The sequence below is a fragment of the Taudactylus pleione genome, unplaced genomic scaffold, assembly GCF_031769625.1.
Source record: "Taudactylus pleione unplaced genomic scaffold, aTauple2 ptg000027l, whole genome shotgun sequence".
Taxonomy (NCBI): Eukaryota; Metazoa; Chordata; class Amphibia; order Anura; family Myobatrachidae; genus Taudactylus; species Taudactylus pleione.
The window spans coordinates 351,905-378,549 of NW_028284429.1; the positions used below are offsets into that span (position 1 = coordinate 351,905).

General features: G+C 48.3%; 1 protein-coding gene across 2 annotated transcripts in view; it reads left to right on the top strand.

The window, feature by feature from the left end:
- SLC17A6 (solute carrier family 17 member 6) overlaps nucleotides 1-25,140 on the top strand; it is an 86,289-nt gene extending 61,149 nt beyond the window's left edge. For both annotated transcript variants that reach the window (XM_088451778.1, XM_088451779.1), the window contains exons 7-12: nucleotides 9,035-9,177; nucleotides 9,507-9,656; nucleotides 10,628-10,760; nucleotides 12,869-12,979; nucleotides 15,478-15,605; nucleotides 21,085-25,140. In XM_088451778.1, the coding sequence (XP_088307904.1) occupies nucleotides 9,035-9,177; nucleotides 9,507-9,656; nucleotides 10,628-10,760; nucleotides 12,869-12,979; nucleotides 15,478-15,605; nucleotides 21,085-21,423 (1,004 nt within the window). In that variant the 3' untranslated portion in view covers nucleotides 21,424-25,140. The remainder of the gene's footprint in view (nucleotides 1-9,034; nucleotides 9,178-9,506; nucleotides 9,657-10,627; nucleotides 10,761-12,868; nucleotides 12,980-15,477; nucleotides 15,606-21,084) is intronic.
- Nucleotides 25,141-26,645: the final 1,505 nt, after the last annotated feature.

A 26,645-nucleotide genomic window follows, 5' to 3' on the forward strand; every position in this document is an offset into this window, starting at 1 on the left:
CGGTACACAGTGCTCTGCTCCTGGGCTTCCCACTTACACACCCTCCAACATGTCCCCTTCCACCCGGTACACAATGCTCTGCTCGTGGCCTTCCTACTTACACACCCTCCAACATGTCCCCTTCCACCCGGTACACAATGCTCTGCTCCTGGACTTCCCACTTACACACCCTCCAACATGTCCCCTTCTACCCGGTACACAATGCTCTGCTTCTGGACTTCCCACTTACACACCCTCCAACATGTCCCCTTCTACCCGGTACACAGTGCTCTGCTCTTTTACTTCCCAATTACACAGCCTCCAACATGTCCCCTTCCACCCGGTACTGAATGCTCTGCTCCTGTACTTCCCACTTACACATCCTCCTACATATCCCCTTCCACCAGGTACACAATGCTCTGCTCCTGGGCTTCCCACTTACACACCCTCCAACATGTCCCCTTCCACCCGGTACACAATGCTCTGCTCGTGGACTTCCCACTTACACACCCTCCTACATGTCCCCTTCCAGCCGGTACACAATGCTCTGCTCCTGGGCTTCCCACTTAGACATCCTCGAACATGTCCCCTTCCATCCGGTACACAATCCTCTACTCCTGGGCTTCCCACTTACACACCCTCCAACATGTCCCCTTCCACCCGATACACAATGCTCTGCTCATGGACTTCCCACTTACACACCCTCCAACATGTCCCCTTCCACCCGGTACACAATGCTCTGCTCCTGGACTTCCCACTTACAAACCCTCCAACATGTCCCCTTCCACCCGGTACACAGTGCTCTGTTCCTGGGCTTCCCACTTACACACCCTCCTACATGTCCCTTTCCACCCGGTACACAATGCTCTGCTCCTGGACTTCCCATTTACACACCCTCCAACATGTCCCCTTCCACCCGGTACACAATGCTCTGCTCCTGGACTTCCCACTTCAACACACCCTCCTACATGTCCCCTTCCACTAGGTACACCGTGCTCTGCTCCTGGGCTTCCCACTTACACACCCTCTAACATGTCCCCTTCCACCCGGTACACAATGCTCTGCTCCTGGACTTCCCATTTACACACCCTCTAACATGTCCCCTTCCATCCGGTACACAATGCTCTGCTCCTGGACTTCCCACTTACACACCCTCCTACATGTCCCCTTCCACTAGGTACACAGTGCTCTGCTCCAGGGCTTCCCACTTACACACCCTCCAACATGTCCCCTTCCACCCGGTACACAATGCTCTGCTCCTGGACTTCCCATTTACACACCCTCCAACATGTCCCCTTCCACCTGGTACACAATGCTCTGCTCCTGGACTTCCCACATACACACCCTCCTACATGTCCCCTTCCACTAGGTACATAGTGCTCTGCTACTGGGCTTCCACCCTCCAACATGTCCCCTTCCACTATGTACACAGTGCTCTGTTCCTGGGCTTCCAACTTACACTCCCTCCTACATGACCCCTTCCACAAGGTACACAGTGCTCTGTTCCTGGGCTTCCCACTTACACACCCTCCTACATGTCCCCTTCCACCCGGTACACAATGCTCTGCTCCTGGACTTCCCATTTACACACCCTCCAACATGTCCCCTTCCACCCGGTACACAATGCTCTGCTCCTGGACTTCCCACTTACACACCCTCCAACATGTCCCCTTCCACTAGGTACACAGTGCTCTGCTCCTGGGCTTCCCACTTACACACCCTCCTACATGTCCCCTTCCACCCGGTACACAATGCTCTGCTCCTGGACTTCCCACTTACACTCCCTCCTACATGTTCCCTTCCACTAGGTACACAGTGCTCTGCTCCTGGGCTTCCCACTTACACACCCTCCAACATGTCCCCTTCCACCCGGTACACAATGCTCTGCTCCTGGACTTCCCATTTACACACCCTCCAACATGTCATCTTCCACCCGGTACATAATGCTCTGCTCCTGGACTTCCCAATTACACACCCTCCTACATGTCCCCTTCCACTAGGTACACAGTGCTCTGCTACTGGGCTTCCACCCTCCAACATGTCCCCTTCCACTATGTACACAGTGCTCTGTTCCTGGGCTTCCAACTTACACTCCCTCCTACTTGACCCCTTCCACAAGGTACACAGTGCTCTGCTCCTGGGCTTCCCACTTACACATTATGTAACATGTCTCCTTCCACCAGGTACACAATGCTCTGCTCCTGGGCTTCCGCTTACACACCCTCCTACATGTCCCCTTCCACCAGGTACACCCTGCTCTGCTCCTGGGCTTCCCACTTACACATCCTCCTACATGTCCCTTCCACCAGGTACACAATGCTCTGCTCCTGGGCTTCCCACTTACACACCCTCCTACATGTCCCCTTCCACCAGGTACACAGTGCTCTGCTCCTGGGCTTCCCACTTACCCACCCTCCTACATGTCCCCTTCCACCAGGTACACAATGCTCTGCTCTTGGGCTTCCCACTTACACACCCTCCTACATGTCCCCTTCCACCAGGTACACAGTGCTCTGCTCCTGGGCTTCCCACTTACACACCCTCCAACATGACCCCTCCCACCTGGTACACAATGCTCTGCTCCTGGGCTTCCCACTTACACACCCTCCAACATGTCCCATTCCACCAAGTACACAATGCTCTGCTCATGGACTTCCCACTTACACACCCTCCTACATGTCCCCTTCCACCCGGTACACAATGCTCTGCTCCTGGGCTTCCCACTTACACACCCACGAACATGTCCCCTTCCACCCGGTACACAGTGCTTTGCAACTGGGCTTCCCACTTACACGCCCTCCAACATGTCCCCTTCCACCCGGTACACATTGCTCTGCTCCTTTACTTCCCACTTACACACCCTCCAACATGTCCCCTTCCACCCGGTACACAATGCGCTGCTCCTGGACTTCCCACTTACACACCCACCAACATGTCCCCTTCCACCCGGTACACAGTGCTCTGCTCCTTTACTTCCCACTTACACACCCTCCAACATGTCCCCTTCCACCCGGTACACAATGCTCTGCTCCTGGACTTCCCACTTACACACCCTCCTACATGTCGCCTTCCACAAGGTACACAATGCTCTGCTACTTGGCTTCCTACTTACACACCCTCCTAGATGACATCTTCCACCAAGTACACAGTGCTCTGATCCTGGGCTTCCCACTTACACACCCTCCAACATGTCCCCTTCTACCCGGTACACAGTGCTTTGCTCCTGAGCTTCCCACTTACACACCCTCAAACATGTCCCCTTCCACCCGGTACACAATGCTCTGTTCCTGGACTTCCCACTTACACACCCTCCAACATGTCTCCTTCCACCGGGTACACAATGCTCTGCTCATGGACTTCCCACTTAAACACCTCCTACATGTCCCTTTCCACCAGGTACACAATGCTCTGCTCCTGGGCTTCCCACTTACACACCTCCTACATGTCCCCTTCCACCCGGTACACAATGCTCTGCTCCTGGGCTTCCCACTTACACACCCTCCAACATGTCCCCTTCCACCCGGCACACAATGCTCTGCTCCTGGCCTTCCCACTTACACACCTCCTACATGTCCCCTTCTACCCGGTACACAGTGCTCTGCTCCTGGGCTTCCCACTTACACACCCTCCTACATGTCCCCTTCCAGCCTATACACAATGCTCTGCTCCTGGGCTTCCCACTTAGACATCCTCGAACATGTCCCCTTCCATCCGGTACATAATCCTCTACTCCTGGGCTTCCCACTTACACACCCTCCAACATGTCCCCTTCCACCCGGTACACAATGCTCTGCTCATGGACTTCCCACTTACACACCCTCCAACATGTCCCCTTCCACCCGGTACACAATGCTCTGCTCCTGGACTTCCCACTTACAAACCCTCCAACATGTCCCCTTCCACCCGGTACACAGTGCTCTGCTCTTTACTTCCCACTTACACACCCTCCTACATGTCGCCTTCCACCAGGTACACAATGCTCTGCTACTTGGCTTCCTACTTACACACCCTCCTAGATGACCTCTTCCACCAAGTACACTGTGCTCTGTTCCTGGGCTTCCCACTTACACACCCTCCTACATGTCCCCTTCCACCCGGTACACAATGCTCTGCTCCTGGACTTCCCATTTACACACCCTCCAACATGTCCCCTTCCACCCGGTACACAATGCTCTGCTCCTGGACTTCCCACTTCAACACACCCTCCTACATGTCCCCTTCCACTAGGTACACAGTGCTCTGCTCCTGGGCTTCCCACTTACACACCCTCTAACATGTCCCCTTCCACCCGGTACACAATGCTCTGCTCCTGGACTTCCTATTTACACACCCTCTAACATGGCCCCTTCCACCCGGTACACAATGCTCTGCTCCTGGACTTCCCACTTACACACCCTCCTACATGTCCCCTTCCACTAGGTACACAGTGCTCTGCTCCTGGGCTTCCCACTTACACACCCTCCAACATGTCCCCTTCCACCCGGTACACAATGCTCTGCTCCTGGACTTCCCATTTACACACCCTCCAACATGTCCCCTTCCACCCGGTACACAATGCTCTGCTCCTGGACTTCCCACTTACACACCTTCCTACATGTCCCCTTCCACTAGGTACATAGTGCTCTGCTACTGGGCTTCCACCCTCCAACATGTCCCCTTCCACTATGTACACAGTGCTCTGTTCCTGGGCTTCCAACTTACACTCCCTCCTACATGACCCCTTCCACAAGGTACACAGTGCTCTGTTCCTGGGCTTCCCACTTACACACCCTCCTACATGTCCCCTTCCACCCGGTACACAATGCTCTGCTCCTGGACTTCCCATTTACACACCCTCCAACATGTCCCCTTCCACCCGGTACACAATGCTCTGCTCCTGGACTTCCCACTTACACACCCTCCTACATGTCCCCTTCCACTAGGTACACAGTGCTCTGCTCCTGGGCTTCCCACTTACACACCCTCCTACATGTCCCCTTCCACCCGGTACACAATGCTCTGCTCCTGGACTTCCCACTTACACTCCCTCCTACATGTTCCCTTCCACTAGGTACACAGTGCTCTGCTCCTGGGCTTCCCACTTACACACCCTCCAACATGTCCCCTTCCACCCGGTACACAATGCTCTGCTCCTGGACTTCCCATTTACACACCCTCCAACATGTCATCTTCCACCCGGTACACAATGCTCTGCTCCTGGACTTCCCACTTACACACCCTCCTACATGTCCCCTTCCACTAGGTACACAGTGCTCTGCTACTGGGCTTCCACCCTCCAACATGTCCCCTTCCACTATGTACACAGTGCTCTGTTCCTGGGCTTCCAACTTACACTCCCTCCTACATGACCCCTTCCACAAGGTACACAGTGTTCTGCTCCTGGGCCTCCCACTTACACATTATCTAACATGTCTCCTTCCACCAGGTACACAATGCTCTGCTCCTGGGCTTCCGCTTACACACCCTCCTACATGTCCCCTTCCACCAGGTACACCCTGCTCTGCTCCTGGGCTTCCCACTTACACATCCTCCTACATGTCCCTTCCACCAGGTACACAATGCTCTGCTCCTGGGCTTCCCACTTACACACCCTCCTACATGTCCCCTTCCACCAGGTACACAGTGCTCTGCTCCTGGGCTTCCCACTTACCCACCCTCCTACATGTCCCCTTCCACCAGGTACACAATGCTCTGCTCTTGGGCTTCCCACTTACACACCCTCCTACATGTCCCCTTCCACCAGGTACACAGTGCTCTGCTCCTGGGCTTCCCACTTACACAACCTCCAACATGTCCCCTTCCACCAGGTACACAGTGCTCTGCTCCTGGACTTCCCACTTACACACCCTCCAACATGTCTCCTTCCACCCGGTACACAATGCTCTGCTCCTGGGCTTCCCACTTACACACCCTCCTACATGATCCCTCCCACCAGGTACACTGTGCTCTGCTCCTGGACTTCCCACCTAATTAATGATTGCAGACACCTGTGTTGAACTAGTTAATATATGATACAGGTTTTTCACCACAGGTGGCTGCATTCATCAATTAAGAAGGAAATCCAGGAGCATAGAAGGGGTCATGTTGGAGGGTCTGATATTATTATTTGTAAATACATACGTGATGTGTGCAGGAGTTGGTTACAGGAATAATATTATTTCTGTATTGAAGGTTTGGGATCAAAGGGGCCTATTAAAGCGTTTTCCTTGTTGGTCTGCGTGGCAGCGGTTAGGAGGCAGGGTTCTGTTGCCAGAGGCCCAGGCTTTGCTGGGTATGTAGCCACACCTGGGGTTTGGAGATGATCTTGCATTGAAAAGGTCTCCTGCATGAAGGCAAGAGGAGGAGGAGGAGGGGCCGGCCCCACAGACGTCACAAGTGATGTCAGTGGAAGTGCTCTCTGCTCTGTTACAGCCGAAAGCACTCTAGGGCTTGCGGCAAAGAGACCCTACCACAAGGGTCTCGTTGCAAGCCCGATGGTCGTGATGGTCTTGACCATCGCGACCATCTTCCTGGCCGCTCACTATAGCTGTGGGTGGGCACCCACATCTATGCGAGCGGCCGGACGGCCGCTCTAAAAAAACAGAAGGCCGGCCCTGATTCAGAGCGAGCGCTCTGTCATAGCGTCCGGCTCTGAATCAGGCCCTCTGTTTAATCCTTTTATTATTATCATCTATTTTCACATCTAAGTTTCACAGTCTCACCCAACATGATTGGCCGCTCGTGTGGCTTCCCAGCCAGTGAGGTTAGCGGGACAGAAGATAATTACTCCCCACAGAACACGTTCACAATTCTAGCTGCAAACATTCGCAGCCCGGGTTAAGGTGGTTTAATTAACACAGTTCTTGGAATAAGAACAGGAACACACATCCCAGAATCCAATTAACAGACTTTATTGTGAGACATTTTGTACTATGTCATTAAAATCTTAGAATATCTGTCAGAAAGTGTCAAACACAGAAAAGCCTGAATTACCGGGGTCCTCGGCGCAACTTCAGGCATCGGTGACTGTCATACAGCACCGATCATAAGCATAATCCTGCCTGACTAAAGGTTTCTTCATTAAAGAAGTCTGATCCGGTGCTATTTTCTATTATTCAGTGATACTAGAAATATTACATTACCGATACTGGCCACTGCTGCTTCACCCAGTTCCTGCGCCACCCAGTTCCTGCGCCACCCAGTTCCTGCGCTACCCAGCTCCTGCGCCATCTAGCTCCTGACCAATCCAGTTCCTGTGCCATCCAGTTTCTGCACCATCCAGCTCCTGCGCCATCCAGTTCCTGCGCCATCCAGTTCCTGCGCCATCCAGCTCCTGCGCCATCCAGTTCCTGCGCCATCCAGCGCCTGACCAATCCAGTTCCTGCGCCATCCAGTTCCTGCACTATCCAGTTCCTGCGCCTTCCAGCTCCTGACCAATCCAGTTCCTGCACCATCCAGATTCTGCGCCATTCTAGCTCCTGACCAATCCAATTCCTGCGCCATCCAGCTCCTGACCAATCCAGTTCCTGTGCTATCCAGCTCCTGACCAATTCAGTTTCTGCGCCATCCAGTTTCTGCACCATCCAGTTCCTGACCAATCCAGTTCCTGCGCTATCCAGCTCCTGTGCCATCCAGTTCCTGCACCATCCAGCTCCTGACCAATTTCAGTTCCTGCGCCATCCAGCTCCTGCGCCATACATTTCCTGCGCCATCCAGCTCCTGACCAATTCAGTCCCTGCACCATCCAGCTCCTGACCAATTCAGTTCCTGCGCCATCCAGCTCCTGCACCATCCACCTCCTGCTCCATCCAGCTCCTGCGCCATCCAGCTCCTGACCAATTCAGTTCCTGCGCCATCCAGCTCCTGACCAATTCAGTTCCTGCGCCATCCAGTTTCTGCACCATCCAGCTCCTGACCAATCCAGTTCCTGCGCCATCCAGTTCCTGACCAATTCAGTTCCTGCGCCATCCAGCTCCTGCACCATCCACCTCCTGCTCCATCTAGCTCCTGCACCATCCGGCTCCTGACCAATTCAGTTCCTGCGCCATCCAGCTCCTGACTAATTCAGTTCCTGCACCATCCAGTTTCTGCGCCATCCAGTTTCTGCGCCATCCAGCTCCTGACCAATCCAGTTCCTGCGCCATCCAGTTCCTGACCAATTCAGGTCCTGCGCCATCCAGCTCCTGCACCATCCACCTCCTGCTCCATCCAGCTCCTGCGCCATCCAGCTCCTGACCAATCCAATTCCTGCGCCATCCAGCTCCTGACCAATCCAGTTCCTGCGCCATCCAGTTCCTGAGCCATCCAGCTCCTGCGGCATCCAATTCCTGCGCCATCCAGCTCCTGACCAATCCAGTTCCTGCGCCATCCAGCTCCTGACCAATTCAGTTCCTGCGCCATCCAGTTTCTGCACCATCCAGTTCCTGACCAATCCAGTTCCTGTGCTATCCAGCTCCTGTGCCATCCAGTTCCTGACCAATTTCAGTTCCTGCGCCATCCAGCTCCTGACCAATTCAGTTCCTGCGCCATCCAGCTCCTGACCAATTCAGTTCCTGCGCCATCCAGTTCCTGCACCATCCAGCTCCTGACCAATCCAGTTCCTGCGCCATCCAGTTCATGCGCCATCCAGCTCCTGACCAATCCAGTTCCTGAGCCGTCCTGCTCCTGACCAATTCAGTTCCTGCGCCATCCAGCTCCTGACCAATCCAGTTCCTGCACCATCTTTGTCTCCTGCGCATGTTCATATTTACAGTATATATATATATATATAGATACAGTTATATATGCATTTTCATGTGCACTCAGTAGTATAGAACAATTATTTATTTGTTGATTCACCTTAATTATATAGCGCCCACATATTGCGCAGGATCCTGACTCAGAAAATGAATAAAATATTGGCGTAAAGGATCATGGAGGAGTAAAAATGATTTTTGAGGACTCCTAACATTTCTCTTAGATGTAAATTTATAGTTTACAGCAGAATATTTCTGGCTCTACCAGAAGTAGACCAATAAATAAAATCTATAAGAGTCCTGGTACCAGTGTAACTAATAAACATTATATCCATGTGTAGGTAGTTTTGGTCTAGTCTGGTATCTCTTCTGGATTCTGGTGTCCTACGAGAGCCCGGCAAAGCACCCAACCATCACCGATGAGGAACGTACTTACATTGAAGAAAGCATTGGCGAGAGTGCTAACCTCATGGGGGCACTTGAAGTAAGATACTTACTAGATTATTATATTATATATGATATTATTATATTAAATGAAGACTGAGATAAATGATAGACTGTCACATGTGGTAAACAAGCCACGCTGAATAGCTTAGGTGCCTGAAAATTAAAACTCGGCTATCAGAATAGAATATTGTTGGCCCATTACGTCTGACCAAGCTTCCCAAGTCCCATTACACATTTATTGACTCGCAGAACGGACGGAGAGCGTGAAATGTGCCCGTAATCAAATCGCAGCTGCAGACAGAACGTCAATAATGCTGACATCATTTTCAGATGGGTGTAACTTGCGCCTGTGATTTGCCTTTTCAGAAATTCAAGACTCCTTGGAAAAAATTCTTTACCTCGATGCCCGTCTATGCAATCATAGTCGCTAACTTCTGCCGCAGTTGGACATTCTACCTGCTGCTCATCAGCCAGCCGGCGTACTTCGAGGAGGTGTTTGGATTTGAGATCAGCAAGGTAATTTACATTTCCTCTTCTTGATTACATAAATGAAGCCAGATCACATGAAAGGCACCTGTTTTTTTTTTAGTAAAGCCGTAATCAGCAGGTGTTTAGGCAAAAGCGGATTCGTGTGTATGAATTGGGGCCACCAAGGAAGTTATTACGAAACAAAAAAAAAAAAAGAAGCTACTTTGTATTATAAAAACTCGAACTCCAGCCCTTATAAGTGTAATGAAAGGTTAGAGTGTTTTTTTTGGGGGGTGTAGTTGCGATTTTCGACATTCATAATGACAACTATGAGAACGGGGACGCTGTTATGTTGAACTGACATGCTGGCATGCTAATAATGCTATTTAAAAGATTATAACCGTACCGTCTTTAATACTTGAAACATTATACGTTACCATCAAGTTTAAAGATCTAAGGCAGAGGTTCCCAAACTCGGTCCGCAAGTCAGCCTAACAGTCCAGGTTTTAAGTCACTTCACTCCTCTAGCGGGACCCCCCGTAGCGCCACAGCGCCTGCGCAGTCTGCCGAACTCACATGTCCAGCGACCATTGCTGGGGTAGAGTTCTGGAGGAACCATCTCCTGGTAAGTTTTGCGGAAAGTATCCAATAGGCTACAGCGACTAATGCCATCTTCAGCTGCCGGGCCATACTCCAGTAATCCATTCCGGAGCTTGGAAAATCTAACAGCTTTGCAGCCCCCTTAGAAACCTATGGGGGCTACGGCTGCCGTCAGACATGGAGGGACCTCAGCGGATATGGGGGTATTTGCTGCAGTCCCTCCTTCGTACATTGGAGTGATACTTAATATTTGTGGTTATCTGGCACAAATATTGAAAGATAAAAAGGCCCCTAGAACTGATGCTTTAAATCGTATATTTGCCATGTTATCATGGCGGGTTCCACATAACACTGTCCCCGTTCTTACTGACACGTACCGGGCCCTATCTTTTGCTCTCAGTGCTTGTGCTTTGTGGTAGGTTGGGATGTTGTCCGCACTGCCGCATCTGGTCATGACGATTATCGTGCCAATTGGTGGACAGATTGCCGACTTTCTACGGAGCAAAAATATTCTGTCCACAACGACTGTTAGAAAAATAATGAACTGTGGAGGTAAGTGACACGGCTGCCGGCAACGCTTTATGGTGCCCTCTGAGGTTGGTGACTACCTGGGGAAAGATGCAGCTTGATGACCACACATGTGTACAGGCATTTTGCTCTAATTGAGTTGTGTAGAGGCCAACCACGTGGTCTTACACATCTGGGTCAAACGAAGCCCACCGCACACGTCGCTGTAGGACGATCAATTAATCTGGACATCCATTCCACTCAATGGAACTCCATGTGGCAGGATTGTTGTTGTGTGTACTGGCCCATAAGGTACAATGGACGGCCAGTTTGGCATAAAATATGACCAGCCGAACCGCTTCATGTGTGTTCAACTGTCCACGTTGAGTCCCTGTAACGATGGACCTTCAATGAGATACACGCATTAGTGTAACTGGTGAGATGGATTTGACCTGTTTCGAGAGTCTAGAGATGATCGCAGATCAAACTGCCAACCTAACACATTATTGATTAGTCATGTAGCTCAGGTTAATGTATAAGTCTGTAGTGATTCACGGGTGAATACTTGCGGAGTGAATGAGGTTCCCGGGTTCCGTAGATGTGATTTGAATGGCAAAAAATTTATTTTAGTTTGTGGAGGATCCATTCATGGAGGCTGCCTGGCTGGTCTATGATCATAGTGTCCCCTTCTGACTGCCCAGAATCCATTAATCACTGGTCTTCTACAGGGTTTCATGCTATGTCCGTTAAAAAGTCTCAGTGATTTAGTATTGTTACACAATGTTATTAATCCTGAGTACCGACCTTTTTTATTTTGATGGTCGCTGTGTCTTCAGTTTGGTTGTTATCATGAAGTATAAAGTATATGTGACGCAGCTTATGTTGCCTGGCAGTTATCAGATGCTCAGCAATGCTTGTGCTGCCTAGCTGTAGTTAGCGATGCTTATGCTGCCTAACAAGCACAAGCATTGCTAACTACAGCTAGGCAACACAAGCATCGCTAACTACAGCGATGCTTGTGCTGCCTAGCCGTAGTTAGTAATGCTTGGGCTGCCTAGCTCTAGTTAGCGATGCTTGTGCTGCCTAGCTCTAGTTAGCGATGCTTGTGCTGCCTAGCTGTAGTTAGCAAGGCTTGTGCTACCTAGCTGTAGTTAGCCAGTCTTGTGCTCCCTAGCTGTAGTTAGCCAGTCTTGTGCTCCCTAGCTGTAGTTAGCCAGTCTTGTGCTCCCTAGCTGTAGTTAGCAATGCTTGTGCTGCCTAGCTGTAGTTAGCAATGCTTGTGCTGCCTAGCTCTAGTTAGCAATGCTTGTGCTGCCTAGCTCTAGTTAGCGATTCTTGTGCTGCCTAGCTCTAGTTAGCGATGCTTGTGCTGCCTAGCTCTAGTTAGCGATGCTTGTGCTGCCTAGCTCTAGTTAGCGATTCTTGTGCTGCCTAGCTCTAGTTAGCGTTGCTTGTGCTGCCTAGCTGTAGTTAGCAAGGCTTGTGCTCCCTAGCTGTAGTTAGCCAGTCTTGTGCTCCCTAGCTGTAGTTAGCAATGCTTGTGCTGCCTAGTTGTAGTTAGCAATGCTTGTGCTGCCTAGTTGTAGTTAGCAATGCTTGTGCTGCCTAGCTGTAGTTGGTAATGCTTGTGCTGCCTAGCTGTAGTTGGCTATGCTTGTGCTGCCTAGCTGTAGTTGACAATGCTTGTGCTGCCTAGCTGTAGTTAGCGATGCTTGTGCTGCCTAGCTGTAGTTGGCAATGGGTAGAGCCCTGTGCTGCTTGTTATTGGATGTCACATCAGAAATGGGAGTATCTTGGGTTGCCTGGCTGTAATCAGACCTAGAAGCCTGTTGGGTCTAGCTGTTATCATAGATGAAGTGAGTCACGTTTTCCCTGCCTAGCTATTGTCACAGATAGAATATGGAGTGTTGCCTGGCTGATGTTAGAGATCAGGTGATGAGGAGTCCGGTATTCCTGGCAGAATTAAGTGGCCAATCCATTGTGCCATCCTATCGCTGTAATTAGGCAGACGCTGGTGTTGGACATTTTGCCGGTTGAGTGCTATATTATACCTAGAAGTGTAAAACTGAAAGAGTCCTTTTTGCATTTATTTTGTGATATACTGAAACATAGATGGAAATATCACTTTAATCCATTCTCACGCCATGTTCCAGGTTTCGGCATGGAGGCGACTCTCCTCCTCGTGGTTGGCTATTCTCACAGTAAGGGAGTGGCCATATCCTTCCTGGTACTTGCCGTAGGCTTCAGTGGATTTGCCATTTCAGGTAATAAAATTCACTTCTACATTCTTTTATTTTCAATACACACCGAGGGTTAGATGTCTCTTATATGCAATGAGACAGATGATGATGATGATGATAACCGTCACTGGCACTAAAGAACTGCTTGTGATTGGCTGTTTGTGAACAGGCCGCTGACACTGATTGGACCTTTCTGTGTCACCCTGCGTCACCCTGAGCAAAGTGCAAATTATTGATACAAAGGTGCAAAGTTCATTCAATATTATAGGGAGAGAGCCGACCTCCGCCAGGTCAGAGCTGATGCCGATATCGAGCGGAAACTCCCCCCGCGCAGACCTAAAAACGCTCCTTCTCCACCCATGTGTCTTACGTCAATCCGAGAATGAAGTCTTGTTTGTGTTCTGGTCTGTTAACCTTGGCGCATTCTCCATAATAGGCAAGGAGCACCCACACTACCGCCAACTCCTGCCATACTCCACTGAAAACTTGCTCCTCCAGAAACGCTGCCATCTTGTTCCACAGATCCCACTTCAATCAAAATCTAGGCAGACACGCTTACATTGAGGCATGCTGCGCCACCGAAGCGTGTTTCGCTGCGCATCTTCGCAGGTTTTGCTGCGTACTCGAGATCCAGTACATTTTTGGATGTGCACATGTGAATCTACAGAGTACACAACAACAGCGCTGAATTAACAAAAAAAAATGGTCACAAATTTTCTGGAATAAATACATAAGATATTATTTACTGAAGAGAACAAAATCACAAATCACGTCCTGGAATATATCTAATGATGATTGTACTGAGCAAGGAAGCTCTCAGTGGCATTTATCGTCCCATTGGAGTCACAGATTCCATCCTGGCATCCTGCGGGTATAAAGACAGGAGGTTCCACTTCTAGCGCAAGACATCTGGAGAGTACTACCAAGGGACGCGCTATTTTTTGATACGACTTATACCGGTATAAACGGATTGATCTTTTTTGTTGGCGCAGGAAGTCTAAAAAGAGGATTCCAGTTGTAGAACATCCAAAGAAAAATCGGCCAAATTATGTATTATAAACCTGGATATCACAAGCTGTTCTATGTCCCCCCTTATATATCTGACTGATGACATATTCCAATCAATTCAGGAAGATACTGTATCTGCAGAGGTTCATCCAATAAACTAGAACTAATATCCGATTTCATTACAGCAGCCGATACCGTTCATGGTGCAAGGGAGACTGAGTTGCAATGTAGGCCTGTCCGCATAATAACCATTGCGTTTGTCCGCCATGACAGACTGAAGACATTAAACTGTACAATGTACATTTATAGCGTTTAATCCATTTGGGAATTTACAGCTGTAAATACAGAAGAAAATTCTATTTGCGGAAGAAACCTGCATCTACTGACTATTCTGCCATATGCCTAATTGCACACATGTAGGCGAGCAGGCCGCCCCTATCCGTGCGCCAGATTTGCTATTTCCTCTCATCACTGCACACTTACACCAGTCTTGTACGTACTTAGGGCCTGATTCAGAGCCGCTCGTAAGCGGCCGCTCGTTCGCTCCGAGCGATGTTCGCACAACTGCGCATGCGTATGGGTTGTAATACGCATGCGCGAACCAGTCATTGCGGTCGGAAATTGTGTGCTCACAAAATAGCGAATGCCTGCTAATTTGAGTGACAGAATGAGGCGTTTGTGGGTGGTAACAGGGGAAGGTGCTTGAAAATGGGGAGTGAAGATCCGAACGCAGGTGTGCCAAACGGTCAAAACGGGCGTTCTAAGGGTGTGCATAATTAACAAAGCAGCGTCATCGACCACATCACTTGGTTGTCTTTTAGCCTGAACTGCTCGCATGATTGCGGTAGGAAAATGCTACCACAAGCACTGCGAGCAGTTCATACGCCTTTCGATGTACTCGATTAATCTAATAAATAGCGGAGATGACGTATGATGCGAGCGGCCAGGGGGCGTTTTTAAAAAAATAGCGACCGCATGTTTTGTTCGCTCGTTCAGACATAGAGGCGTCAACAGACTGCAAAGAGTGAGCGCTCTAAATATCCGGACCCTTTTTTCTGAACGAGCGAGTGCAAATAGCGTCCGGCTCTGAATCAGGCCCTTAGTGCAAAATATTCGCCTGATAAAAGGCATATTTTCCTTTGCGGCGGAGTCTGCATTGCCCGCAGTTCTGTCAACAGTCTTTGCTTATAGTAGCCTATGTGAGAACGCCCCCGTTACAGCCCATTACGCCCGGATTATATGCCTCAGTTGTCAGCACTGACCCCTCCCCCCTTACTGTTTTGGGAATGACCGTTTCAGCTGCTTGCGTGCATGATAACCAGCTGCCATACTGTAAGAGGGCGGAGATGACAACTTGGATATTGTTAGTAAGATTCAGTTTTAAATTCTAAGTCTATAAAACAAAGATTCAGGGAAAAAAAATATAAATTTAATGATATACTAGAAAAAAATTGTTTTATTATCTTTACATTTTCTGCCAAATCAATTTGTGTTGTGTTTATATTTTTTGGTAGGATTCAATGTCAACCACCTTGATATCGCTCCTCGCTACGCCAGCATTCTAATGGGAATTTCCAACGGTGTGGGCACTCTCTCCGGAATGGTCTGTCCGTTGATAGTTGGCGCTATGACAAAGAACAAGGTAAGGTGGCATTTTGGGTGGGTCTCTGACCCTGTGTCCTCGGGAAACACTTGGAATGAGAGACCGCGGGAATATCCTCTATAAATTGGACTCTGAATACAAGCACCGATCCGCCTGTGACCAGAGAGATATGGGGCCTCGTTCATTGGTGCATGTAGACATGAACGTGGCTGTGTCTTTAAGTGGTGACGCGGTGGCGATAATATGCAAATGCTACTTTCTGCCTTCCCCTTGTGTACCAGCGTGCGCCTGAATGTGCAAGCACCGAAACGCCTACTTCAGCGGATCCACACAGTGCAACACCGCCAGGGAATGAAGACACTCCACCACCGCGCACCTTCAGCTCTATGGTCTATGGGCCTGATTCAGAGCTGAACGCTCTGACCAGAGCGCTCGCTCTGAATCAGGGCCCTCCTCCATGAAAATGGAGTGGCCTCCTGGCCGCTCGTATAGCTGTGGGTGACCACCCACAGCATATGCGAGCGGCCAAAAAGATCTTGACCATCGCGACCATCGGACTTGCGACGGAGACCCTGCGGTAGGGTCTCGCTGCCACAAGCCCTGGAGTGATTTTGGCTCTATCAGAGCCAAAATCACTCCCACTGACATCACTAGTGATGTCGGTGGGGCCGGCTTCAGACGGTAAGCGTTCCCATGGGAACGCCTCCGTCTGGCAGGCACGCCCACCAAAGGGGGCGTGCTGTCAATCAGCATCAACAGCACGCCCCCTTTGGTGCGAGACCCGGAGCGATGGAAAGCCGTCGCTCGCCGGGTCTCGCGCATGCGCACGACGGAGCTCCCTCCGTCGTGCGCATGCGCAGTGGGGAACATCGACCCGCTTGCGACCGTACTGACGCTCTCGAGCGGGTCTGAATGACCCCCTTTGGCAGGTGCAGTGTCTCCATCTGAACATGGTCTTTGTGGCTCTGCGTCTGAGAACGCAGCCATTTTCACTGACGCCCACAACACTCACATAACACGCCCACATTTTTTTGCGTTCCCTTCAGACTACCTCCCAGGAATTCCAATGTTTTTTTCTCGCCAGTTCTGATACCAGTGTTCCCGGACGCAATAGGTGCGAGGGCCAATCTGAGTAACCTCGCAGAAGCTTCGATGCTGCATGTAATGACGCAGAACTTGGACCTGCGATGCTCTCAGCAGGCGTCTTTTCTCCTCAGACGCCTCCTGCTGCATTAGCATATGTCAGCGTTGCTGCTGCGTCCATATTTTACTCTGATATTTAAAGAACAATCTGTCAGCAGAGCATAAGGGTTGATTATTATAATATACTATTTTATCATTTTCATTTTATTTGTGCCTCTGTTATTAGCGCGGATGATACAATCTCACACAGACTTTTATTTTTTTTTAAAAAGCAAAGTTTGTTACTATTTAACATGGATCTGAAGAAGAGTTGGTATCCGGTCATTAGGTCTACATTGTCTAGATAGACAATGTTTGGGTAGATAATGGAAGATAAGACAGGGACTGAAGGTCGACAGGGTCTGAAGGTCGACACACTGAAGGTCGACTAGTAACAAGGTCGGTAGGTACTGAAGGTCGACAGGCAGTAGGTCGACAGGGGCTGAAGGTTGACGCACTAAAGGTCGACTGGTAACAATGTCGACAGCTATGAAGGTCGACAGGGTCAGAAGGTCGACACACTAAAGGTCGACTGGTAGCAAGGTCAACATGTATGAAGGTAGACAGGGACTGAAGGTCGACAGGGTAGGAAGGTCGACACACTAAAGGTCGACTGGTAGCAAGGTCGACAGGTATGAAGGACCTTCTGACCCTGTCGACCTACTGCCTGTCGACCTTCATACATGTTGACCTTGTTACCAGTCGACCTTTAGTGTGTCGACCTTCTGACCCTGTCGACCTTCAGTCCCAGTCAACCTATTGCCTGTCGACCTTCAGTACATGTCGACCTATTGCATGTCGATCTTCTGTACCTGTCGACATATTGCATGTCGACCTTCAGTACCTGTCGACCTTGTTACCAGTCAACCTTTAGTGTGCTGACCTTCAGACCCTGTCGACCTTCAGTCCCTGTCTATTGCCTGTCTATCTTCCATTGTCTACCCAAACATTGTCTATCTAGACAATGTAGACCTAATGATCCACACCCGATAGAGTTATATTTGCACAATCACTCTGTGGGGGTAGATTTATATGGCTGCCAATGTGTTCTTACTGGAAAGTTTTAGTTTCAGACTCTTCCCAGGAGAGATTAACTTGATACTTTACCTGAGCCAATCAGTCATGGGCCTCCTTGAACAGATATTGGCAGAGGAAAGAGGGCGGACGTGGGTACATAGTTTATACTGTTCCAAAGGGGCTCTGCTGATTTTATGTCATGTGACTGTGGGTGCCCTGGTAATTGCATGACAATTAGCATTTGAATAAAAATGGCATAGGTGTAGGGAATCGATCAGAGCTTCGGAAGTGGGTGTGCTAGCCCAGACAGCTGTTTGGTCTATAGCTTTGAAAAGTACAGTAGTCAAACAGTCTCTCTCCCTCTCCCTCTCCCTCTCCCTCTCCCTCTCCCTCTCTCTCTCCCTCTCCCTCTCCCTCTCCCTCTCTCTCTCTCTCTCTCCCCGTCTCTTATTATAGATCTATAAGCAGTACCGTCTCTTATCATTGATCTATAAGCAGTACCGTCTCTTATCATAGATCTATAAGCAGTACCGTCTCTTATCATATATCTATAAGCAGTACCGTCTCTTATCATATATCTATAAGCAGTACCGTCTCTTATCATAGATCTATAAGCAGTACCGTCTCTTATCATAGATCTATAAGCAGTACCGTCTCTTATCATAGATCTATAAGCAGTACCGTCTCTTATCATATATCTATAAGCAGTACCGTCTCTTATTATAGATCTATAAGCAGTACCGTCTCTTATCATATATCTATAAGCAGTACCGTCTCTTATCATAGATCTATAAGCAGTACCGTCTCTTATCATAGATCTATAAGCAGTACCGTCTCTTATCATATATCTATAAGCAGTACCGTCTCTTATCATATATCTATAAGCAGTACCGTCTCTTATCATAGATCTATAAGCAGTACCGTCTCTTATCATAGATCTATAAGCAGTACCGTCTCTTATCATAGATCTATAAGCAGTACCGTCTCTTATCATATATCTATAAGCAGTACCGTCTCTTATTATAGATCTATAAGCAGTACCGTCTCTTATCATATATCTATAAGCAGTACCGTCTCTTATCATAGATCTATAAGCAGTACCGTCTCTTATCATAGATCTATAAGCAGTACCGTCTCTTATCATAGATCTATAAGCAGTACCGTCTCTTATCATATATCTATAAGCAGTACCGTCTCTTATTATAGATCTATAAGCAGTACCGTCTCTTATCATATATCTATAAGCAGTACCGTCTCTTATCATAGATCTATAAGCAGTACCGTCTCTTATTATAGATCTATAAGCAGTACCGTCTCTTATTATAGATCTATAAGCAGTAGTGGCCCCTATTGGGTATAAACCGTTACTGCATTACCACTAAGGAAATGATCGGCTCATGGGTCTTGAGTTACACTTCTCTTCAAACAAGAGTTAACTTGCCAGAATATCCATATTATTATTCTAAGTTGAAATACTATGGGCAAAAATAAATAAATGCCAGATGGTATAGGATGCTAGATCTTGTACTTAGTTGTTCTTCTCTAGTCCAGCTTACAAGGTTTAGGGTGGTCCCAGGTCCAGTTCCTCGGTGATAGCTGTAGGTTTACCAAGTAGGAGTCACAGGTCCAGTCCTTCCTGTGACCATTGTTATGGAAGCTACTAAAAGTAAAGAGGAAAATACGGTCACTTCCCATCTAAAAATAACCTAAGGGTATAAAAGGGCTAGTAACCCCACCACCACCACCGCCATTGCCAAAGACTGTAAGACTGTAGCGAAACGCGTTTAGACAACAAAAAGGATCACTGAAGAGACAGCGTCACACATTGGACAGCAGCCTGGTTGCAGCATGACAGCAACACCATATATAAGGACTACAGGAAGGACTGGACTGTGACTACTGACCAAATGTGACTCAAAGTGGAAATTTTGAATTGGGAGTATGGAAATATCAGGGGGGTTTACTTAGGCCCAAATCCTGAGCCTCCATGATATTTCCATACCCCCCACTTCAAACAATGACAGTGACCTGTGCCTAATGCCACTTTATAGGGGCACTGGCTCTCTGCCCGCACCGCAGGCCTAACGCTTGACTGTGCCCATGGGCCTAGTGCCCAACATCCCTGGTCGTCTAGGGAGGGTTAAATAAATGAAGGTGGCCAAAACCGCCTACCATGGTGCTGGGAGAGGCTGCATTGCGGAGCTTTGTTTAGCCCTTTTCCTTGTCACCAATGCAGCACTCCTCTCCTCCCCTCACAGAGGCGCACCTCTCCTCACACCTCACCGCCTCTCACAGAGGCACACCTCTCCTCACTGCAGCACTCACCTTCCCTCTGCAGAAGCTCCAGGCAGCATTCTGATTGGCTGCCGGTCCGCGAGCTGCGATTGGCTCGCGGCCGGCGCCAAATTCAAATTGCCACCAGTCACCCCCGATTGGCCGCCAAATTTAAACAGATGGTGCTGGGACAATGATAGTCCCAGCACCGGATGCCAAAGTGAAGTGTCTGTATGATGTACCGTTTCATACCGGCACACTGCGAGCACTGCATTTGGTAAACCTATAACTATTACAGAAAGTTTGTACTGGACCTGGGACCATCATACTCCTTTAGAGCTGGACTAGAGCCCCAGGAGAAGACCAACCAAGTACAAGAACTAGCACAAAATACTATCAACGTAGTGCGTCAGAGTGTGACCACCTACCCTAAGCATCCATAAGGCCCCACCAACCACCACACACCAACGTAGAGCGTCAGAGTGTGACCACCTATCCTAAGCATCCATAAGGCCCCACCAACCACCACACACCAACGTAGAGCGTCAGAGTGTGACCACCTACCCTAAGCATCCATAAGGCCCCACCAACCACCACACACCAACGTAGAGCGTCAGAGTGTGACCACCTACCCTAAGCATCCATAAGGCCCCACCAACCACCACACACCAACGTAGAGCGTCAGAGTGTGACCACCTACCCTAAGCATCCATAAGGCCCCACCAACCACCACACACCAACGTAGAGCGTCAGAGTGTGACCACCTACCCTAAGCATCCATAAGGCCCCACCAACCACCACACACCAACGTAGAGCGTCAGAGTGTGACCACCTACCCTAAGCATCCATAAGGCCCCACCAACCACCACACACCAACGTAGAGCGTCAGAGTGTGACCACCTACCCTAAGCATCCATAAGGCCCCACCAACCACCACACATCAACGTAGAGCGTCAGAGTGTGACCACCTACCCTAACACACATCTTTATTTACTTTTCAATTCTCTAATTTAATTAAGCTAACATAAATTCTCTCTTATTTCAGACACGAGAAGAATGGCAGTACGTGTTTCTGATAGCGGCTATGGTCCACTATGGCGGAGTTATATTTTATGGGATCTTTGCCTCTGGAGAGAAGCAGCCGTGGGCGGACCCTGAGCAGACCAGCATCGAAAAGTGCGGCTTCATCAACGAGGACGAACTGGCCGAGGAAACTGGGGACATTACCGAAAATTATATAAATTACAGCGCCACAAAAACATACGGCGCCACCACGCAGGTGAACAGCGGCTGGCCCAATGGTTGGGAGAAGAGAGAAGAGTTTGTACAGGAGGACGGGCGAGAGTCATATCAATACAAGGACGAGGGAGATTACTCATCCTAACAACTCACAACATAGAGAAACATGTTTCATAGTGTCTGTGATGAAATTCATTGTGGTATACGCACACGTGGTGGACCATGTACAGCACACATATCATTAAGATCCGATCCTGCTTTGATCATGAGTAACAATCTGTACGAGTTGACAGATAGCACTTGGCTTGGCTCCTCCATCCACGGATACATCTGGATTTGAGTTTACAAGACCATGTACTACAGACCTTGCCACTTACCCTGTAGGTGCAGTATCTCAGCTAGTTCCAAGCACAGTTAGACATAGCACATATACAAAAACTCAGACCCATTATGTTCAAAATAATGCAACCAGCCATCAATGTACATTGACCGTCTGAAGATGCCAAACAGATGCCATGTCGAAAAAAGTTTTTGAAGAGCGGCGCAGTTTCTCTGGAAGATCAATGGTAATCTACAAAATGATATCTGCCTCACAAAAAAAAGTGGTAATCGAACAAATTGACATTATAAACCAGCAGTGGATTGAGAAAGAGAGTGTTCCCCAAGAGACACTTTAACCCAACGTGCGGAAGTTTTAATGATGGACGGGTTTATCAAATCTGCCGGGAATGTTTTTAACCAGCAGTTGTCAAAAAGAAGGAAATAATTAGATAGAAAGGAAAGATGATATTAATCCCAGGGGTGATTATTAGCTGTCCGAAGTCATTTACGTCCATTGCAAACTTTCTTTTGCCATTATGATCAAATCACGGATACATGGAGCAACATATAGGTGGTCTACGTACTGAGCCGTGGAGATAAAGTACCAACCAAACAGCTCCTGTCATTTTTCAAACACAGCCTGTAAAGTGACAGGAGCTGATTGGTTGGCACTTAAAACTCCATTCTCTATATCGCACTCCAAAACTTAGTACAAAGACCCCATAATCTCTAAATAATCTCTGTAAAGCTGTGCGGAATATGTGTGCGGTATATATAAATAACTGGTAATAAATAAAATATTATCAGGGTGAGGATGTGCTGTATGCGCTCACGACTGTGGATATTTCCCATATAAATACAGTACATGGGTATTTTTTGGACATAAACTATATTGCAGACCTAGATACTTAGGGATCGCAGTGGTCACTCACCGCTGGTTATCCTGGTAACATACTGAAAGCCGGTTGCAATTTGAGGCTGCAAAGGGATCTGTGACCTTGCGGGCCGATTGGCTGTAGAGGGCTGCAGTCACAGAGATGTCGGCTTGTTATTGGTTCTCCTGCTCACACCCCCTCCGCAGCCAATTAAATGCAGTGATCCAAAAAAGAGTTGTGGCCGCTCTGCCGCGAAATTGTAGTAAATCCTGGGGAAAATTGTTTCAGTAACACAGTTCTGGGATTTCCACCAAACAGTGAAAAGTGAGCGAGTAACTAGGAAGCTGGTTTTCCCTCTTCAGAAATAGAATTCATTGCCTTGTACGTTCCCTAACTTCAGCGACTTCCATCAATGCGTTCTTTGGCCTTTTTGTTTCTCTGCTTCTCTTTGCTTCATTCGATAAGGCAGAGTAGTTTGTTGTCCTTCAGTTTTATCGTTCAGACAGGTTTGTGTGATGTCATGGTTTGTGTGATGTCATGGTTTGTGTGATGTCATTGAGTCTCTACAATTTATTCCTCTCCAAGCTTTGATAAATCTCAGTTTTAGAGTAGGCCGCTGCTGACCATGGAAATCTGATATGGATCATAGTGGAGGAGCAAGTAGGAGAACATCCACAAAAACAATATACATTCATTTTCATACTTTTTGTCATTCTGAAGTTTAGAAAAGCCATACGAGATTAGTTATATAGCAGCTTAAACCAGTCTTTAACAAACTGCATCTTCATCAGCCTGGGTCCATGCACCCTCCAAAGCACATTCCCTATTTCCCCCAAAATTAAGTCTCTTAGGGCTGTGTCATATAGCCAGCCTTTGGCAAGGAGGACCTTCAGTTCTCTAAAGTACTCACAGCTGGGAGCCATTTTGTGGGTCGAACCTGTATTCCTAAGAAGCAGCTTATCGATTGGCTAAGGACTGATGCCATCACAATGACGTCACTGGAGGCAAAGAATGTATCTTAGTAGTGAATTCACTAAGGGCCTGATTCAGCAAGGATTGCAATTGCAAAGCTGCACGCAGGCTGTAGATATAAGACGTATACACGCAGGCTATAGGTATAAGATGTATACATGCAGGCTGTAGATATAAGATGTATACACGCAGGCTATAGATATAAGATGTATACACGCAGGCTATAGATATAAGTTGTATACACGCAGGCTATAGATATAAGATGTATACACGCAGGCTATAGATATAGGATATATGCACGTAGGCAGCTTTGCAATTGCGATCCTTGCAATAATGCAAATGCAGCAGGAGGTGTATGACACCCCCTGTATGACACCCCCTTGTATGACACCCCCTGTATGACACCCCCTTGTATGACACCCCCTGTATGACACCCCCTGCTGCATTTGCAATCCCAGCACAGCATCGGAGGTCGCAGGCTGGGATCACCATCGCGACTATCGGTGGCCTATGGTTACGATGGTGGACGGCGCAAGCTGAGTAAGCCTCATCTTACACAGGCTGGCCAGTTTGCGAGCCCAGCAGACAGCGTATGTTCCATTTCCAAGAACGCCAGCCGCCCCCCGCACCACTCCTTAAATGCCTCTGCCTGTCAATCAGGAATCTGCATTCAACAGAGCATTTACATCACTGCTGAGTCAGCCCCTAAGTCCATTGTCTTAAATATTGGTGCAAACCACAAAATGCGCTGCCTCCACCAAACAGCTGTTCCTGACAAAATCGCTAAGCTCAGGTCTGTTGGTGAAGGTTATTGGTAGATGACCACTACTGGTCTATACGTAGAATCCTCTAGCTACCATTAACTCAACTTTCTTCCAAAATTATTATTTATGTGACTGGCCAAATAGTCCCAAAAAATCTCCATTTGCCCCCCAGGTAGGGCACCAGCTAGTGATGAAATGGGTAGGTGGGATGGAGTACCTGTAGGAGTGGGCATTGCGGGGCACTGGCGTGATCTGCAAATCTGGCATTGAAACTACCCTGGAATGTGTTCTGACTTTATCGAGCTTTAAAATGTTGCAACCCCACCAAAAAAAAGGCATAAAACACTCCAATAGCTACTTTAAATAACACATCAAAGCTTTACCTTAACAAATATATATATATATATATAGAACAAATAAAATATAAAATAGAGAATTTTTTTCAGTTTCATAGCAACAAATTTATTTTGGACATTTCCAGGTGACATACCAAGCAATAACTCAAGTGAAAACTGCAGGATTTACGTTGTTTTAAATCTGCCAGTTATTTGACGTTTGCCTGGAGCTGGTGTTTGAGACCAAATGGTAACGTAACCCACGTTGTCCGCATAAGCAATTCTGTCATGACGCATAAACCAACAAGCATACGACGATTCTATATGTGTGTTAGTGACCCCCCCTTCTATTCCGTCTGTTGTACCGTGTTAGTGATTGGAGGCCCGGCTACTGCAATATCCACCTTGAAAATTCAAGGCCAAAAAAAAAAGTAAAAAAAATGCAAAAAGGATTCAAGGCCTTGAAAATCTTGATTAAAAAAAAAAAAAAAAAGAAATATCTGCTTCGTGCCTCAAAGTAATTGTGAAATGTGACCATGGCTCTTGCTGTGTTTATTTGGACTGTGTCACTTTTGTTGGTGCAAAAAGTGTTAAATAAATGCTATATTTATCTTTTTGTAAAAAAAAAAAAAAATTTGTTGCATTTCTTTCAATGTCTCGGACAGATGTCTCTCACTTACTAGGATGGAACATGCGGCACAGGCTTTAGCGCGGATAACTCAGTAAAACGTGATGATGTGGTCATCACCCCCCCGCCCGGCGCCCACATCTGAGAGAACACTATACTGCAGGAGTGCTATGCGGTAACATCACTATGCAGAGGTCCTGTATTACTGTGGGATAAAACCCCTACTCCTGTCTTGTGCGTTATACACAATAAGGTATAGATCATACTTGGGCAGAGGTGGGCAGGGACACCATGAGGAGGGGGCTGGTGCGGATTACTGTAGGAACCCAGGAGTGTAGAGGAAAAATCACCAAGCCCCCTCCCCTGCAATGCAGTGTTTATGCTCTCGATGCATGAATCATAGTAATGTACACTATGTGAGGCATGCCTCTGCCCTCTCCATGCCCACCAGGACCAAGAGCTGCCCAAAGTCTTGATGACCACCGACTTTGCTGGGGAAGTAGGCAGGATCTGGGAGGCCGGTCTGCCCTCCTGGAAGTCCAGAAGAGCTCCTGAGATTTAAGAGTTTCGGAACAGTAGGTGAGTATAGTTTAAATATTGTGGTAACCACAGGCCTAGGAGCTAACCAGCAGCTGTAACACTGAACCTCCTGACTGTCAATGACAAAGGACCAGTTGTAGTGGCTAGTGATGGCCATCGGAGGAGTGTCCATTGATGGTTACCATCAATGGGTCCATCGGTGGTTACCATCGATGGCACAAAAACCATTGATGGTTTGCACCCCTCAATAGCCACCATAGCAGGGTGGAACAGTGGGCCCTGGGCCAATAAAAAACAGGGGCTAGGCTAAGCTCTGTCCCTTACAGAAAAAAAAAAAAAAATCGACTCCTACTCATCCATCGATGGCAAAGAACCATTGGGTCTCTGCCATCAATGGCAAAAGTATTCTACATCGGCCATAAATCATCGATGGTCAATGGCCATCCTTAGTGGTGGGGAACATGTATATGGCATGGTTTACCTAGGGCCAGTAGGGCCACCAGGAGATCTACCTACCCTCTGTAGTAGTGGGCACATCCCGCTGTGAATACTGAGACCCCTGCTGCCCTACCTGCTGAGTGTGGCCTGATTACTCAGTCTTGGGGGCAAGCTGTGCCTCTGCGACAGCCATCTCCACTCTCAGTGCTCCTGGGGCACGTGTATAAGGGCCTACATCATGGAGGAGGCATCAACTCTTCCTTCTTCCAGCTGGGAAATCCATTGGGAAAAAAAATAAACAACAACGAGGACAAGCCACTAATAGAGCCGCCGGGCAACTGATATAATCTATCAATGAACTGTATCGATACAATGTAGCTGACTGTGCTTCGTGGTTCAGCCGCATGTGGTGGTCTAACCACCACTAACCCATACAGTGCGTCTTTCCCACTCTCTGACCAACCACGGCGCAGCCACTCTGTATAGATTAGAAG